Source organism: Salvia splendens, chromosome 5 (assembly GCF_004379255.2).
Source record: "Salvia splendens isolate huo1 chromosome 5, SspV2, whole genome shotgun sequence".
Lineage (NCBI taxonomy): Eukaryota > Viridiplantae > Streptophyta > Magnoliopsida > Lamiales > Lamiaceae > Salvia > Salvia splendens.
The window spans coordinates 36,099,376-36,111,569 of record NC_056036.1 but is presented as its reverse complement, the minus strand read 5'-3'; the positions used below and the strand labels follow the sequence as shown (position 1 = coordinate 36,111,569).

The window sequence follows — 12,194 nt, the reverse complement described above, 5'->3', positions numbered from 1 at the left end:
ATAGAACAATAAAAATCAGGCTTCGTTTATTACCACACTAAAACATGCATTAGAATTTGAGTGAAACATAATAGTTGGAAGAAAACACAATGAAATGATTGTAGTGTTAACTAGAAAAGGGTCAAAAGTGATAAAAATAGCAATAAAATGGGATTAGTTGAGTTGAAAGAGATATGATTATTCATCAAATAATTAATAATTTCTTCCTCCAAAACAATACAAAATGCCTAATCCCATTCCCATCATTCATTAATCTTGCACAGATCTCATGTACGCCACCATAACCACCACTACTTTTTGAATTCCACAACTCTTTCTTCTTCCCTTAATTCCAGATTCCCACTCTCATTTTCTCCATCTTCACGCATCCAAGGAGGAGCTTCACAACACCTGCGCTGCTCCCTTTTCACTACTCAGTGAGTTTACCAAACATTTTTTGTAATGGGACGCCAAAATCTTGTTCAAGTTTGACTTTTGATGATGTATCTTTGTCTCACTAGTGTAGCTGATTGTTCTCTCTCGTGGGGTTTTCAATTTCACTCAAATATCAGTTGCTTTTCGGCTTTCTCCTTTCTTCGTTATGTTGTGCTTAGTTGACTTGCAGTTGCTGGGTTCGTGTGTCTATGTAGATTTTTTGAAGCAGTTTTAGTAGATAACTTTTTACATGTTGGATAGTCGAAATCTTAGATAGTTTGATTTGTGTCCATGTTTTCTACTGCAAAGATCAAATAGGGAGAGTGTATCCTGATAACTAAACTGATAAAGATGGTCATGGCATCATCCTTGCTATCACAGTTTTATTGCATATAGGACGTTTGAGAGATACCATTGCTTTGTCTTATATCCGAATTCGTGGAGCATATTCTAATTCTGTACTTTAAGTGAATAGCACCTGAGATAATGTACACTTCAATGTAACTGCATGTGCTCTTTTCCTAATTATGTGTTTATATAGTAAGGTGTTTCTTTGCTTGTTCTTTTCAGTAATGGATAATGGCGTTTGCCCGAGTTTATTTCCACTGCACCGCAGCAAAACCATCCACCTGGTTGGTAATTCTTCTTTGATAGTACTTAAAAAGTTTCTAACTGCATCCACAGAATATTTGAATATGCTGCATCTGTGGTTTGAAGGGCACATAACAACCTATTCTATATTTCGATTTTGCCAATTTCAAAGGCTTTGTGGTCTCATTAAACCATACGTTCAGGTGAGGCATGCTCAGGGAATCCACAATGTAGAAGGAGATAAGAACTACAAAGCTTATATGTCTCCAGAATATTTTGATGCTCACCTAACTCAGTTGGGTTGGCAACAGGTGGGAAAGCAGCCAGCGGCTCAGTCACTTATATTTGCGTAGTGGCTGACCTTTAGCTCTTCTATCAGGTTGACAACCTACGTAAGCATGTCCATTCAAGTGGCCTCATAAAGAGCATTGATTTGGTCATTACGTCTCCTTTATTAAGGTAGTACCTTTGGTGCTAACAATCTCCAACCATCTGAAATGATAATCTACAAACTGTTTCCTAGATGCTGGCTGTTGTCCTGCTATTATGTCGTCAGCTTATTATAATGGGGGAACACCTATCTTTTTTAATTCATAGGACCATCCAAACAGCTGTTGGGGTATTTGGTGGTGAGGCCTATTCCGACAAGATGGATAATTTACCACTAATGGTGAGAAATGCTGGAAATAGTGATCGGACTGCTATTTCAAGTCTTGATTGCCCACCTATTGTTGCAGTTGAAATCTGTCGAGAACATCTGGTACGTTCACTGATACAACATGTTTGCTTCATGCTGATTTTGTATCTGATGTCCTTGGTAAGGGTCCTAGAGTACACAAAATTTGATACAATTGCTTGTGAATCTAAGAGAAAATTTCCTTACATGCCGATGAAACCAGAAAGCCCTGGATTGCATATATCCTTACATGTTGATGTAACCAGAAAACCAAAATGATCAATTTGTTATGATCAGCTGCTGCTACGTTATAATCTGTAAAAAAGCCATTAACATCTGCTAACATGAATGTATAAGATCAGCTGATGCTCCTAGTTAATCTCGGTCCATTTGCTATAACTTCCAAGGTGCTTAATGGTCATTCAAAGCTAATTTAATCCATGTTTTCTGGGAAGTGTGGTAATTTTTTACCTAAATTAGAAAACCTTTTTCCATTTAACTCTAATTAGTGTACCTTTTCAATTTTGAAATTTACTTTCCAAAGTTGTATACATTTGAAATAATGATGAAATTGTTGTAATTTTCAACTATCATAAACCTCAAATGTGCATAAGAAAAAGTGGACATGATCTAAGGCACACCAACTTCCCCACACAATTCTGGTTGCAGGGTGTTCATCCTTGTGATAAGAGGAGAAGCATTAGTGAATATCAGTCCCTTTTTCCAGCGGTTGATTTTTCACTGGTAAGTCGTTTAACCTTAAGGATGTACTCCCTCTGTCCCACGATACTTGAGTCACTTATTTTTTGCACTCGTTTTAGAAAAAATACAATAAATAGTTAAAGTGGGGAGAGAGTACAGTAAGAGAGAATATGAATGAGAAGACTCTTTACATCATTCTCTCTCTTACTTTACTATCTCTCCACTTTAACTATTTATTACTATTATGTTTCCAAAACTAGTGCACAAAAATGACTCAAGTAATGTGGGATGGAGGGCGTAGTATATTTTATTGGTGAATGAGAACATGCCTGAGATGCATACCCATACTTTAATGATTTAGGCTTGAGAAAATATCCTAATAGCTATCTTGAATTTCATTCAGATAGAGAGTGATGATGATGTATTATGGAAGGCTGATGTCAGAGAGACCAACGGTGAGGTTGCAGCTAGAGGAATGAACTTCATGAACTGGTGACTAGTTCTATACTAAACTCTTATCATCTAACATTTATCAAGGGTAAATAATCTCCGTGGGCCGCCTTATTAAGTTCCAAACCTTTCTTCTCTGTTAATTGAATATAGTAGTACATCTGTTTTAACATCATTATAAATTTCTTGATCCTCGGTTGATGATTAACCAAATCCAAACTGCTCAGAAAGTGGGGCACTAGAGTGGGATATTAGATGGAAAGGAATAAGGGAATCTCAAAGATAGTTGTGAAAGTTGCTTTTATATGTAAGTCCAAGTTTCATTAAGTTCTTTGCGAGTATGGGAGTATTGAAGTATGTTTGCATCCCTTGTTCTATCCAACTGGTAATAAAGAAATATGTCATCTTGTCAGAGTAGGTAGCTACCGGTCCATAGGCCTGCTGCATCCGAGACTTGCTTCTTGCTGCATGAAGTTGTATATTGATATAGGCATATAGCCACGTTATCTTCAGTCAGTACTAACATCCACCGATACTCACGCATCAACATGCATGCAGTGTGTAGGGACCCTTTGCCACTATCTGGTGCCTTCACTCTGGCTTTCTAATCTTCATCATGCATATATGCTGTGTTTCCCTTTGCTCCCGACTTGTTTGTCCATGTTTTAGGGTGTACTTTCGATATTATGTATATTTGCAACCTTAGTGATAGGTCTCGAGAATAAAAAACACTTGACCATATATGTACTTTCAGCGACATTTATTGCATTCTTCTTGTATATATTTATTTACACAGGTTGTTCACACGGAAAGAGGAGGAGATAGCAATAGTTACACACAATGGGTTCTTGTTCCACACACTGGCAGCGTTTGGTAACGGCTTTCACCCTCTTGTGAAGAAAGAAATCTCTCGCCAGTAAGTGAAACTGCATCGTTAGAATCCCTACCCGGCCTTAGTATAAAAAATTACTTGATCTTGTTTATGTATTTTGTCCAATCACATCAGACTGTTCTCACTATATTGTAGAAAATGAGCAGGCTTCAATTGCTTTTATGTTAATCTTTCTGCCTTCCAAGTATACGCTTTATGATAACTGATTGTATTTGGGCTGAATCTCTCAATGTTCCAATGGTATGTAGTTTTGCCAACTGCGAGCTTCGTTCGATGGTTATCCTTGACAGAGGGTAAGTCCCATAACTCAACACAAGGCTTTGATTATGAATATTATCCAGATTCAGTTAAATTGAAATAATTGGTATATATTTGTTAGCATGGTTGGGTCGCATTGTTCATCAACCAACTTTCCCGGAAAGATTCCATCCGGACTGGATTCGCCTAGTGATGTCGCTGCTGATAGCAAGAAGCAAGAGGAGTGACTAAAGTCGCTGCTGCATTGATTGAGAATGTCTTAGCTGATGGATGAGGCAGTCGAGACTAATTAAGCACACGATGCTTCAGTAAGTGGACATTCATAGAATCATTTCGTGCTCATCAGAAATAAGGTGCCTTGTCTAATTATTTTCTTTGAATATTCAGTGCCATGTACGACATGACTGAGTTTCTTCACCATCACAATTCACATCTATTATTTGCCCACGATGTGGTTGAATAATTGATAAGCCTTGTGTTTATATTCATGCAAATTTGACATACTTCCTCAATCAAACAGGACAGAAGTAGTGTAGAAACAACAAATCAATGTCAGATTTCGATAATATCATCATAATTGATAAGGGTAATTGTTTTTACTCCCCATTCAATATGTCGTAATATTGCTGCGGTTTTTTCTTGGGTGAGCAGCAAAGTTCCTGAAAATATGATCTCTCTGTTAGAATTGTTGTTTGTTATATGAAAGGCAAGGTGGATTTCTTTTAATTTGATTTTGTATATGTTGTGTGATTATTGAGAATATGATAAGAAACGTTGAGAACCTCAATAGCAACAGCGAGACGTAAAATTGTAGCTTCACACCATGGGCGACCAATAATTTGTAAGCCGATGGGAAGTCCTTGTTTGTCATATCCAATCTCCAATATCACAAAAGAACATATAACAATCAGTCAGCCATTGCATATGGATAAAATATGAGAATATTCAGGTTACTCACCGGGACGGATATTGCCGGAAACCCAAGAAGATTTGCCGTTACAACAAAGCGCATGAGATTTCCTGCAATAGAACAATAGATAGATTCATTTCTGGACAATATAATTATAACTCCAAGCTAATAAAGATTTAAAAGTAAAACAACTAACCAGTAACTTGCATATTTGTCTCTCCCAAACTAAGTGCAGCTGGAGGAATAACAGGTGCAGTCATCCTGAACAGAGGTCAATATATTTGTATAAAGAAATTGGTCAGATGATAATCTTGTCACGAGTAGATGCCACATAGCCATCTTAGCTTTGTAGCACAGCAGTGGATTAGCTTTAGATTTAATAGACAGGTATTATCTGATTACTCTTAGTGGACCATTAAGTTTCACTCGAAGTAAATGGAAATCAAGTATAGGCGTCAGAAGCACGAGAATATCATTAATGCCAAAATAAGCATAGCAAGTTAATCATCATACCCTGTAGTCGGAGTTACAATGACATCTACCTCTTTGAAGGCTTCCATATGGTAGTACATGAGCCTTCTCCTACAATAGCACAACACAAGACATAAAATTTCAAGCACAAGTTTAAAATGATAGTACAATTATAGTAGGAGGATGCATGACAGATTTCATGGATATAATTTTGTACACTGATAACATAACACACACTATATCTATCAAATTTGGAAGCATTATAATGATATAAAAAAAAAAGAGTTACTGGCTAGGTAGTCATCACCACAAATAGCATCAAAAAAAGAGGAAAGGATCATAAAACTTGTAAAAAATATTAAAGAAATTAGTTTGTACTTCACTAGTTCAGAGCAAAAACTTGAATCTCAATTATCATTTTTCCCCCGAGTATAATCCTGATTATAAATATAAATAAATTAAATGACTTACCTCAGACATTGAGCAGCAACATAATCTGATGCCGAAAATGACTGGAAAAGTGCTAAGTTTGTCCGTGTGTCAAGTGTGAACTTTGCCTTTTTACTGAGTAAGTGAAGATTCATAAAATTATCAAGTCAATAGATATACACAATATAGAACCATAATGTAAAGTGAGAACTCGATTCCAGCCTGTGTACATGAAAACAAAGGTAAGTGAACAAACCCATCTTCATAATCAGGATTCAGTCCACATGCAGATTCAGAACCAATTGAAACAATGTGAGCAGTGCGCATCTCGAGAAGCTCAGGGATAAATATCTCCACCATCTTTTTCATCAACAGTAAGGACTAAGGAACTTAAAGCAAGGAAACTTAATTCATAATCTTAAGAAAGCATGAAATTTACCTTGCATCCATGATTCTCTACTAAACGATTGAGAACATCCTCACACTTATCAGAGATCTCAGTGGAGAATACATCATTAAACCACTGCAGACCAGATGTCATATGATTAACTGATATTCAAGAGTGGAGAGAGAAAACTATCCTTGATGTAAGAGGAAAGTGGTCACCTCTGTATACTTCCCCAATGTTAATGATCCAGAGCCGTGGGATAATTCATTTGAAGTTAAATCAGGCAAACAAGGAAGAGACTGCAAAGAGAAGAAATCCAATTTACTATCTTACGTTCGGTCTTCGAATTCCAGGAGATTAGTTCCCACTGTAATGAACTTGAGATTACATATCAGTCGTGATATTGTGTAATAAATTATACTCATTCCATAATCCATCCACCAAATGTGCCTTACTAGGCATCCACACAGTGTATGCAACTTTTTTTTAATTCCTCTCCTTATAATTTACCCTCACAGTACTCCTTATTTACAAAAACAACTGCCTACGGCCCACCATCCTAACCCACTCTTTGCCTCTGATGGGATCATGGGACACATTTTCCACTAACCAAATATCTACCTAACATGCTTTTATAACCTGTGTTATCCTAAATGTTGCACACCCTTGGTGGATCGAAGGAGTATTAGTAGCACATAGAACCCCTACCAGAGCTAGAAGTTTAAGTGGGCCTTGAAACTCAAGAAGTAATCATAGGTTAGGAGATTACAGGTTTTAAAGCAATCCTTTCAGCAGTTGAAGATCCCAGAATTGCTGCATACCTGAAGCAAGATCGGTAGGTAAACTGATGAATCTTCTACCAAGAAATACAAATGCTAAAACACCAATTCAAATGCCATCATCAGTAAATTTGATACTTCCAAGGAAAAAAGATGGGAAGAACAGAATATTTCACATTAAGAAACATAAATGTAAGATTCTGAATTTGTGATGCAGGATTCATATATGGTGACAGTTATGGTAGAATGACAAGTGCTACATGTAGTTTTCATATAAAACAAGAAAATACAAGTATACTTTGGTTAAAAACATGTAGATGTTACCAAAGTAATATACAACTGCTAGTACTAATTAACCAAAGTAATATACAACTGCTAGTACTAATTAACCAAAGTAATATACAACTGCTAGTACTAATTAACCAAAGTAATATACAACTGCTAGTAATAATAAATGAGTTTATACTAGAACTTTCTCAAATGGTTCAAGTAATAAATAAACATGTTGTACATGGTAAAATAATGTAGTATCTGATATCTCAAGCATCATAACTCACACTAATATTGCATCTTCAACATTTGAGGTGATGGGTCCAATAATCTCTACCGTTCCAGAGTCACATATTGAGCTGCAAGAAATACAGACAGAACCATAGTGTATAATCCCCGCAATGCAAAGAAGCTTTCCCCTAAACTATTTTATGGAGAACTTTACTGAAATATAAAGTATACAACAGCTGATAGAGTAATTTAAAACTATCTTTTTCATTCATTCTTCTTATTTTTATTATAAAAGTACTTAACTGTTTCGCTACACAACACAGTTTTGCAAGTATCTTACCTTATGAAAGGTAATGTACATTGGGTTAAGATGGTTGATGCAATAAATATAAGAAGTGACATGGACGTGTTCATCTTTGAAATTAATTAATTAAGTTATTGATCATGTATTCTGGAATTGGATACAATATGATAGTGTATTTAGCATATGAGTGAGAGATCAAGTCCAAGATAATGAATAAGTTTCAACATTTTCATATTCCCTAATACATGGCAATCAGAGGATTTAGCTCCCCCTGTAGATTATTTTTTGTGGGTAATATCCAAATATCATTTGCTTCTTTAGCTGCTACATTAAATTGTAACTCTAGTACACTAGCTTAAGGGAATGCTAACCTTAATGTTTACTGTAATTAGATTGTTCCTGTAACCTACAATGCACATGCTTATTTACAAGACCTCTGAGCTTATTTACTATTTGTAAGAGTCATTATTTGACATAGATGTTAAAGACAGTCCCAAGTTCAGCTATTCTATCCCCCTGGTTACCCTTAACAGTAACAAGAAGGTAATAAAAGATGAAGAACGGCATCTACTTTAGATCTTGAAATACAATCATATTCTATTTGTTCAAATGGCAGTACAAATTTTAAAAGTGGCAGTTGGAAGATGATTCTTTTAACAAAAAGTGGTAAAAGAGCACAAGAAATTCACGCTCTTACCCACTCATATCAGTCCTTCCATATGTTGATTTCAGTCCTACTACACCACACAGGGAGGATGGAATACGGACTGAACCTGTATTATGAATTAAGTATATTACTATTGAAGCAATATAATGACCAAGCTTGGTTTACAAGAAAGGACTGTTATGTAATTCACAACCTCCCCCGTCTGTTCCTAATGCTGCTGAACATAACCCAGAAGCAACAATTGCAGCTGGCCCTGAAGATGACCCACCAGTGTATCTTGCAGGATCATGGGGATTTCTTGCTGTTCTGCATGTGAGAAGAGTCAATTTTGGATTAACGTCTACATATTGATGGTCAGTGGCCTGCGGTGATAGAAGAAGCAAGGAAGCATAACAATAAAAAATCATCTATGCTAGTATCTTTCTTTGATTTCCCTTTTAAACAACAGAAAGTTCAATGCTAGCAGTTCTCCAAGCTGGTAGAGTATACATTTCCCTACGAAAATGTTGCAACAATTTCATTGCAAGTTGGCATGTCTTCACTTGCAAAGGCATAAACATAACAATGAGCTATTCCCCTATGAAGTGAAACTAAAATCACTCTGAATATAAGTCACAAGAAAGAGATTCCCGAATCCAAATCTCACTTTGCTACAACAGTTTATTATAGCAGCTCTGGCATAGCATGTCAATTTATCATTCAATATTCCAGTTATCATGTCTTTATTCATAAGAAACTTAAGAAGTTCTATAAGGGAATATGAAAATATACACAAATGGATGCCTCAAACAATTTTCTTCACTGATAAAAGCATGTCTAGCATGCAATTTTGTTCAACTGAGTTTCTTTGAATAATCCTAGATTTTAAGATACAGAGAAGAAGTGCTTGAAAGAACATCTTATTATCTAGAACAGTCCATCAAGACATGCTTCAATTCCCTACATTTCATGATTTCTAAAGCATAGACATGCCCAAAATCTGGTTGTAAATGTTAAAATCAAAAGAATCATCCGTGAGATCTGTACATGGATCAAGATAATGCAGTATGTTGATGAAGTAAGGAAACAGTGGTATGCTAGAAGTTCCCATCACATAGCTTAGCTTCATATAAATATATATTTACTATTCCTATCAAATTTAGGAATTACTAGCCTAATGACAACTCAGTAGACTTCAGCTGAACTTCGCTTTTTTTATTATTTTTTTTGCAAATTGTTAGTTGAATTTACAAAAAAAAAAGACAGAAAACAAGCATACCCATGATTTGGATTATTTCCTGTTGTTCCCAGACCCAATTCATGCATATTTGCCTTTCCGACTAAGATCGCACCACAGCTACGTAATCTTCCAACAGATGCTGCATCCTCTTCAACAGGACGAACCTCATGGAAGAAGGTTGTTCCACCTGTTTGTCATGAAGCAGTCACAAATATTTTGATAGATGACAAGGATGATTCAGCTCGTAATTCAACTAATTACCTTTTGATGGATGCGGAAAGCAATCAATATCATCCTTAATTGCCATAAAAATCCCATCAAGGATTGATACTGGGCAGCCTGAACAACATGCTCATATAAGAGATCTTGTGTGAACATCATAATGGGGCATGCAGAATTGTATAATTAAGGAAACAGATACATTAAAAGCGCAAAAAATTCTGTACCTTCCTCAAACCTTCTGGTGGAAGCTGCAGCCTGCTTTCGTACAAGTTCAGGGTCAAAAGAAATCAACAAGGGAGTAGGAGGTTTCATATTGTTAAAATGGTCCATTGCTGCAATAAACCGCTCCGCAACCTTAAAACAAAAATTTTTACCAGTGGTTTCATTTTTAAAAGTGAAAACTGGTAGAGCTGCTACTTTATATTAGCTTACAATAGATGGGGTGGTAATTTTGGATCTGTATGCATATGCAAAGTCTCTAATCTTCCAATAGCGAAAAGGTGAAGAAGGATCAGTGCTCAAACTCTTGGCAGGCTCATAATTTGGAAGACTCTTTAGAGCTAATTCAACTCTTTCCTCTGGCCTTTGGTCCTCGTCTAAAGGAACAACTCCTGTTTCTGGTTCTGCATTAGAATATAATAGCAGTCTGTCAGATAGATGGAAATGGTAATAATAATTTTAGCCAAAAAGCACAGATTGTAGTAAGGATAGTAGTATCATTGAAGCTAACACGTAACACCGTCGGGTTCATGCTTCTGTTCCCTGCTTTACTCCATCTGACCAAATATGCAACTTCATTTGCGAACTAGACAAATTCTAAAATAAGCCAATAGATTGTCGTGGTTTCCTCTTCCACGAGTAGAGATCCAGATAGTAAAAGTAGTTCATTAGGAAGCCAACTTAATTCTAATGAAAAAACTTGTTTTCTTCAACTCTTTTTCCTTTCTCTCTACTGCATCGTGTGAATATTGAAACTAATGTCATGTTGTATCTGTTTAAGGTCATAATCACCTTTCACACAATAATCACTTAATGTCTAAAATTGAATAATAGTAGAGTTTATTGGTTACATAGCAAACAGTTGGAAGTGGCTACATCATTGTGATCAGGGTTTGCCTAGAACTACACTATAAAGCAAGGGAAAACAGAGATAGTCTAAATTTCTCTCAACACACATGCTCAGCTTAATTGTTCAAACCTGGAAATGTCAAATGATCAAGTACCTGACATTCAGAGTCAGAATCCATGAAAGATCATTTCTATTACATATAGGAGTGGTAAGCAGGAGCAGGGTCATGAAAATAAACCTCGAGGAGGGAATTCAGGTTTGAACATTGGAGCCTCGGGTATCACGGTATTCCTCAGCATCTATAAATCACAAACATCAACTTAATTAAGCTTTCTGAGAAATGCATCATATAAACTCGAACAAAACCTCGATTCTACTTTCCCAATTCAAAATTCAGAACCGTCAGATGAACGATTACTTATAAGAAAAAAACAGTAGTGCTAACCTCAATCATTTTATTCTTCTTCTTCAATTGCGAAATTATCAAAGAGCCAATCAACGGCGCTTCGAGCACTTTGACGAACAACTTGAGTCCAATTCCAGTCAAATGCGGCGCTGCAGTAGTGAAATTTGAATCAAAACCCGAAACAAAAAAAATTGAATTCATCCATACCAAACCAAGAGTAGTAATCAGAAGACCTTCAATTGTTTCGTACTGGTACTTAACCGTAGCCAAATCAACTTCATCGGCCGGCAGCATCACTTTCTTCTTCCCCATCTTCTCACCCAAAAAAAGAACAGCAAAATACTAAAAGAGTAGGAGTATGACCGATCATCGAGCAGCACTCACATTGAGTAACTCTTGTTGTGAAGCAGTCAAAAGCGTGGACAGAGGAGAGGTATAATGCGCCGGCAGGCAGCTGAAGGTTGGTTGAAAGTGGGTCCGAAATTAATAGAGGGGATGGGATGGGATGGCGTAGCATAATCATGTAGTCAGTCAGCTCTATTGGTTCTCTACACTATGAGCCTATTGGTTTTACTCCAATAATTACGACCCTTTATTTTGATGGATAAAATATTGGGAATATACGATATTATTAAATTATTCAGCTTTCTATTTAGATTGATTAATTGTATAAAATAAATTAAAAGATTGTAAGTTATTAAGATTTTTTTTGTGTAATCAGCCAAAAGTGCATAAATTAAGAATAAATAAATTTGTATGAGAGATAATTTTAGAATTTTGTATGGTAGATTGTATAGTATTACTCCCTTTTATTAGCTTGCAATTTTGTCGCACGGAGCGAATATT

At 36.2% G+C, this 12,194-nt stretch overlaps 2 protein-coding genes across 4 annotated transcripts; one reads left to right on the top strand and one right to left on the bottom strand.

Moving 5' to 3' along the window:
* The first annotated feature begins 212 nt into the window (after positions 1-212).
* On the top strand, positions 213-4,446 carry LOC121805678 (phosphoglycerate mutase-like protein 1). 2 transcript variants are annotated; one of them, XR_006051519.1, is made up of 11 exons: positions 213-416; positions 985-1,046; positions 1,209-1,316; positions 1,385-1,464; positions 1,603-1,765; positions 2,351-2,425; positions 2,787-2,875; positions 3,630-3,749; positions 3,974-4,018; positions 4,105-4,291; positions 4,371-4,446. XR_006051519.1 is itself a non-coding variant. In XM_042205627.1 (10 exons), exons 2-10 carry the CDS (start codon positions 987-989, stop codon positions 4,208-4,210), a joined length of 846 nt encoding a protein of 281 aa, XP_042061561.1. In that variant the 5' UTR covers positions 214-416; positions 985-986; the 3' UTR covers positions 4,211-4,446. The 2 variants fall into 2 exon arrangements, 1 of the variants encoding a protein (XP_042061561.1); XM_042205627.1 differs by having other exon boundaries at positions 214-416; positions 4,105-4,446.
* On the bottom strand, positions 4,444-11,891 carry LOC121805677 (fatty acid amide hydrolase-like). 2 transcript variants are annotated; one of them, XM_042205625.1, is made up of 20 exons: positions 11,582-11,891; positions 11,388-11,497; positions 11,181-11,241; positions 10,306-10,496; positions 10,098-10,227; positions 9,913-9,990; positions 9,691-9,838; positions 8,626-8,738; positions 8,463-8,538; positions 7,518-7,589; positions 6,951-7,002; positions 6,400-6,480; positions 6,233-6,316; positions 6,050-6,153; positions 5,836-5,928; positions 5,407-5,475; positions 5,090-5,154; positions 4,942-5,003; positions 4,766-4,861; positions 4,444-4,642 (listed from the first exon to the last, which is right to left on the bottom strand). In XM_042205625.1, the coding sequence occupies exons 1-20, from the start codon at positions 11,658-11,660 to the stop codon at positions 4,580-4,582; spliced, it is 1,827 nt and encodes a 608-aa protein (XP_042061559.1). In that variant the 5' UTR covers positions 11,661-11,891; the 3' UTR covers positions 4,444-4,579. The 2 variants fall into 2 exon arrangements, with proteins under 2 accessions (XP_042061559.1, XP_042061560.1); XM_042205626.1 differs by lacking the exons at positions 11,388-11,497; positions 11,582-11,891 and having other exon boundaries at positions 11,097-11,222.
* Between the last annotated feature and the right edge of the window lie 303 nt (positions 11,892-12,194).